Source organism: Tachypleus tridentatus, chromosome 9, assembly GCF_004210375.1.
Source record: "Tachypleus tridentatus isolate NWPU-2018 chromosome 9, ASM421037v1, whole genome shotgun sequence".
NCBI classification, from domain to species: Eukaryota; Metazoa; Arthropoda; class Merostomata; order Xiphosura; family Limulidae; genus Tachypleus; species Tachypleus tridentatus.
In genome coordinates this window covers 85,532,215-85,538,214 of record NC_134833.1, presented here as the reverse complement: position 1 = coordinate 85,538,214, position 6,000 = coordinate 85,532,215, and the positions used below count along the sequence as shown (strand labels likewise).

The 6,000-nt window shown below is 34.0% G+C and overlaps 1 protein-coding gene across 1 annotated transcript in view; it reads right to left on the bottom strand.

The window, feature by feature from the left end:
- Nucleotides 1-949: 949 nt before the first annotated feature.
- The window catches only part of LOC143225665 (salivary peroxidase/catechol oxidase-like), a 28,242-nt gene continuing 23,191 nt past the window's right edge, over nucleotides 950-6,000 (bottom strand). The window contains exons 14-17 of the mRNA XM_076455486.1: nucleotides 5,681-5,883; nucleotides 5,138-5,307; nucleotides 3,180-3,288; nucleotides 950-1,241 (exon numbers count right to left, since the gene is read on the bottom strand). Coding sequence (XP_076311601.1) covers nucleotides 1,160-1,241; nucleotides 3,180-3,288; nucleotides 5,138-5,307; nucleotides 5,681-5,883 — 564 coding nt within the window. The 3' untranslated portion in view covers nucleotides 950-1,159. The remainder of the gene's footprint in view (nucleotides 1,242-3,179; nucleotides 3,289-5,137; nucleotides 5,308-5,680; nucleotides 5,884-6,000) is intronic.

The window sequence follows — 6,000 nt, the reverse complement described above, 5'->3', positions numbered from 1 at the left end:
TGCTTGATTTGCTTGTGCCTAGCTTTTCTGCAAACTCAAGTACTGTTGCGCAAAGATCTATGTCAGCTGCTTCCGTTAATGTGTTTTCATCTAAGGATACCTTCCTTCCACGACCTGTGTGGTCTTCAAGACTTTCATCTCCATGTCAAAACCTTTGGAACCACCGATGAATTGTACGTTCACTAACAGATCCATGGCCGAATGCCTGGTTAATATTTAGTGTAGTTTCGGCAGCTTTTCGTCAAAGTTTGAAGTCATAGAGGAGAATCAGACTAAAGTCCGTTTTGTCCATGCTGCCTTTGGGTTTGCGACACTTACTCTAAGTAGAGTTGAAACAACAGACAGTTAAGACACCTTGTAAGCGACAAACTTTGGAGTAAACCAACAAACCAACAATAAGCTACTCAATATTCAGCTCTAAATATCATGGTGAGAATTCTGACTTTTATTTCTGGACAGCCTAATATATTCTGAATACCATATTTTCAATATTTGGTTTAAATCGTATTACATTATGTTGTACCAGTATAGAAACACATAGTAGGCTCGTACACATACAAGGCATCGTATGATATGGTGGTTAAAGCGCTCGACTCCCAGTCTACGATCGCGAGTTTCAATCCTGACACAAAACATACTTTCTCTGTCAGCCATGGGTGGGCGTTATAATATGCTTGTTAATTCCACTTCTTGTTGGTAAAAGAATAGCCAAAGAACTGGTGGTGTGTGGTATTGGCCAAACTGAATTTCCTTTAATCTGTCGCTTTTAAATTTAAAGACAGCTAGCTCAGCTCTGATAGTCGTAGAGTAACATTAAGAGAAAATCGAAAAACAAAGCTATACATATTATGCTAATTTACGTAACATTCCCGCTTGATTCATTGTTCAGGTTACTCTTTCTGTTTCCAAATTATTGATTCCTGATAAGAAAAATCAAATTTGAACATTATTTCTGTATTCTAAGTAAACAAAAACGTTTATTTTTTTAAGAAAAAATTATTTGTATAAAGATTTTACATTTAACACGTCGTTACGAGAAAAACAGGGATTAATAAGCAGTTTTAAAACAATTCAACTTTCGGAATCTACAGAACGAATAAAAATTACAAGAAATTTAATGTTAACCTTGTTATGAAATCGCAAAACTTAATCTCGTCTTTTATGCCCAAACTGGTTCGTTTCGCCATTGCTCGAAATTCAGCCGTGGAATCAAAGTACTGTTACATGACACTAGGGGGTTCCTTAAAAAAACAACATATACAATGAAATATAACTAGTCATTTAAAATAATACTTAATCAAATAAATAGATATACAACAATTGTGTTTATCATCGGTTCAATACTATGTTCTTGCTTGGGTGAATAAAATTGTATATTAATACATTAAACTTAACATAAATTCAAGCCTATCACATACACGGCTAAACCACTTAGATACATCATAAAGACAGCAGTAAACTTACAAACTTGCAATGCTAAAATCTGAGGATGGACACATCAGAGTGCCGCATATGACTCTGCGCTAAGATAACCAACTACACTACTTAAATAAAGGTATATACGATAAAACAATTCATGTATATTTAGCGAAAGTTCTAGAGGTATTCCAAATGCTGCACGTGTTCTTCACTCAAGTTTATAAATGTTAAATAGCTAAATTTATTTCGATATCAGGCTTAAACGTGCACCTAGTTTTTAGTTCAAGCCAAATGAAGTAAGAAAACAACACGATATAAATTAATTTTCATTTAAATGAAATTCGATTAAAAAGTAAAAATAAGAAAACATTAAAACCATGTCTCAAATTAACATTTTTTCACATGTTGCTATTCATAAAGGTTAGAAGTACAATTTCAATCAAAACTTATATACAAATAACATAATCAAACAGCTTCACCCCTGAATGGAACCCAAGTCCATAACAACATAACCTTGATATGCGAATTTCAAGGACATTCGTCAGTAATTTCCACGAGGTTTTACCACCATCTTATTACCTGTACCATATTACTACCTATACGGGGAAAAACTCATTGTTTCTGCTGCGATCTTGACCTTTAAATTACACATTTTAGATTCACAAAACATTTCACTACCACAAAATAAACTAAAGAAAATAATATATTTTTCCTTGATCTTAAACTTTTTTGCTATCGTTTTTTTATACTGAACAAAAACAACAAAAATCTCTCGTATGACTTTAAAACGATTATCGTCAAAATATATTTTCCAGTGACCTCGGACAATGTATTAACTTTATATGAGGTGAAACTTTGTTTAACCTTCACATTTGACAAACTGCAATAAAAACTACTAAAACTCAATCATCAAAGGACAACTAAACTTTAATTTCAATTTGAACCAAGGCTATTTTGTTTTTACTTCTTCCTTTGTGAATTTTGCGCAAAACTACATGAGGACTATTAGGGCTAACCGTCTCTCATTTAGCAGTGTAAGACTAGAGAGAAGGCAGCTAGTCATCACCACCCATCGCCAATGCTTGGGATACTCTTTACCAACAAATAATGGGATTGACCGAACATATAACGCCTCGTGGTTGAAAAGGTGAGCATGATGGGGAGTGGAACCCGCGACCCTCATATTACGAGTCGAGCGCCCTGCCCACCTGGCGCTGCCGGGCTTCCCTCTCTTTTTCTCTCTCTCAGCCCGACATGGCCCGGTGGTTTGGGCGCTTGACTCGTAATATGACGATCGCGGGTTCGAATCTCCGTCACACCGAACGTGCTCACCCTTTCAACAGTAGGGGCATTATAATAGTACGATCAATCCTATTATTTGTTGGTAAAAGAGTAGCCCTAGAGTTGGTGGTGGTGACTAGCTGCCTTCCCTCTAGTCTTACAGTGCAATATTATAGACGGCTAGCGCAGATAGCCCACGCGTAGCTTTGCGCTAAATTCCAAAATATGCATACATACTCTATTTCAGGTGTACTTCTTCATCATAGCTTTTATAAACGAATTTCCCTTAGAAATCTTGATATATTTTTAACTACTTGTTTTTAACTGAGCTGCACGATTATTAGTACAATAATTTTAACCACTCTCCAATAAAACATTCGTTTAATTTTACAAGCTAGCCATACATTATTCTTATCAAAGTTTATATTTTCCAAAAACATTTTAAACTTGTTTTGTAGTGATACATAGTTCATACTCACCAAGGATCTCTGGGTTGCAAAAAAGCTAATGGTTGCATTCTCTGGAACATATCACTGTTGTCACAAATGATTCGAGCAAGACTGGATTTTCTTATTTCCGTTAGCTGAGCTGAAAGATTGTAAAACAGTTTGTGATAACTTTACAAAGTTGCTTGTATGATATATAAGTACAACTGAAAAGAAAGCTTCCCGTGTTTTAGATTTGTTCCAGATGTTTAAAACCAATAATTTTTGATTTAACGAAGAAATTAAACTAATCATATATTCATAATATATTACTACAGCCGCACTCGTGATTTATAAATCTTCTTATAATTTTATCTTTACTCCAGCTGCTAAATTTTAAATTACATAATTAAAAAGTAACAATTTAAGTGTGTTGATAAAAGTTCCCGGTCATTTCCATTAATTAATTACTATATCCACATTTCTGAGTATTCCTAAAATTATTGTTAAATTAGAAACATCTTCGACAAAACAATTAGGCAAAATAAACTAATTCACAGTTAAGTAAAAGAAATCTCAATGATTGGTCGAAATATTTTTAAATAGATAAAATAAATTAACTCTGTATGAAGTCTATACAAATGTTAACATTTCTTTATTTTTGAGAAACGAAATAAAGCTTCTTATTTGTAACCATCCTTTAGTATTAAACTTATATATATACATGTCTAGTTACAGTTGTCATAACTGTGCTAATTTAGAACTATTAATAAAACTATGATGTTCCTAAAATTCTGGACAACTTCTAAATGTTTGGAATCTAAGTGTTAATAGTGTATACTGTTACGTTTTACGACTTAAAATAGCCGGAAATTTTAATTTAGAAGTTAATTAAATGTCAATATGTATTAAATTTATGATAGTTGCCAACTAGATTGATACACACAATTTTCTTTCTTAACATAAATATATTTTGATATATAAACGGCAGTAAACAATTAATAAAGCGGTTATTAAAAATAAAGATTTATATGAACACAGTTTTACAAACTTAAGAACAATATTAAGTCTTTTATCCGGTCTGTAACTGAATACTTTGTCGACGGTTAAAAAAGTGCAAATTACTTGTATGTTGATACAGAGATTCGCCACGCTTGACAGAAATGCTAGTTAACTCTGTTCTTTTCACATGAGTTTTGTGTGTTTTCTTTATAGCAAAGCCACATCGGGCTATCTGCTGAGCCCACCGAAGGGAATCGAATCCCTGATTTTAACATTGTAAATCCATGAATATACCGCTGTACTAGCGGGGGGCACACACGAGTTTCTTCCGACGACAATACCTAATGTCCTCGTAGATATACTAGCATCCGGAATTGATTCACTGAAGTTTTTAATGTTCAAAATTTACAAATGTTCCGGTCGAATATCTGTAGTTTGCCGATTAATAAGCGTTAGTCACAATTACAGCTTCCGAAGCTTATACTAAACTGACTGTAGTGACAAACAATATTCTATTGTCTCCCCGTATAGTGCGATGCCTACCTTTAATACTCATTAGGCGAGATTTTCAAAAATTCAACTAGTATTACATACACACACAGTATATTGTTGATTCTTACGCTCAAGAATCTTCTACAAATGTAGAGAACAGGCAAGATTTACGCAATACACATTTAAAAATAGCATTTACACACAATTTAAAACACATATTAAACTGAAACAAACATAGATATTAAAATAATGTTAAATCCGTTACAACACACACATAAAATTGCATAGATCCTTAACATGGACTAGGCCTGCCGTCAACCATATTTGAAATAAGCAAACGATATCCCGGAAACTAAACTCTTTCAGTGGTAAAGAATTTTTTTTCTTTGATAGTTGTGCAGTGTGTACATATTTAAAGCGGTTGACGTAGGTGATTTTATCATTTTTATAGATATCTAGATAATTCTTATTAGCCAAGAAATTATTTGAATGAACTATGATAGAATTGTTTTAGATACCTTCAGTGAAGGATGACTCCAAACCACCGTTTTCGAACCAGAAACGATCTCCTAGCTTCAATCTCCGAAACTGCTCAGCCACAATACACGCAAAAGTAGGCCCCAAGGTGGCGCCAGGAAGAGAATGTTCGGCAATTCCAGCTGGGAATAAGTCTATATCATCGACGTTTCTAAATAAGTACAAGCAAACGCGTACGTTTTGGCGTAGCTCTGTGAGACAGATTTGTTTTCAAAAGCAAAGCTATACTGGGTCATCTGCTGTGTTTATCACAGGCAATCGAACACTAGATATTACCATTATAAATTCGTAGACTTTTCGCTAAATAAAACAGAAAAGTCAGTAAAAACGAAGAAGTTCAAATCCTGCTTTCACTTGTTTATAAACTTCAGTATGTAAAGCTTTAGTATCTTAACAACTTCAGTATGTAAAGCTTTAATATCGTAACAACTTCAGTATGTGAAGCTTTAATATCGTAACAACTTCACTAATTATTAAACTATGCTGATATTTGTCTGATAATGAATAATAACAATTGAAAGTACCTGTATAGCTTGCTAAAAGCTTCAGCTGAATTTGGATTCATCCATTGTACTAAATCTCTAAATGTTTGAGCCTTTGGTAGACCACAGTGTTCTCTCCAAGCATTATAACTGGGAAGTCCATGGTCTCGACCACGTTGAATATTCAAGGCAACGAGATCCATTCCGAATTCTTTACCATGAGGTCGGAAAAGGTGATTAGTTAGCTGTGCAAATAACAGAGATATTACAAGAATTTGGTCATATACGTTCCATGTCTGTTAACCACACACGGTCTTCCTCATTGCATACGATACTAACACGTAGTAATCCAACTAATGTAA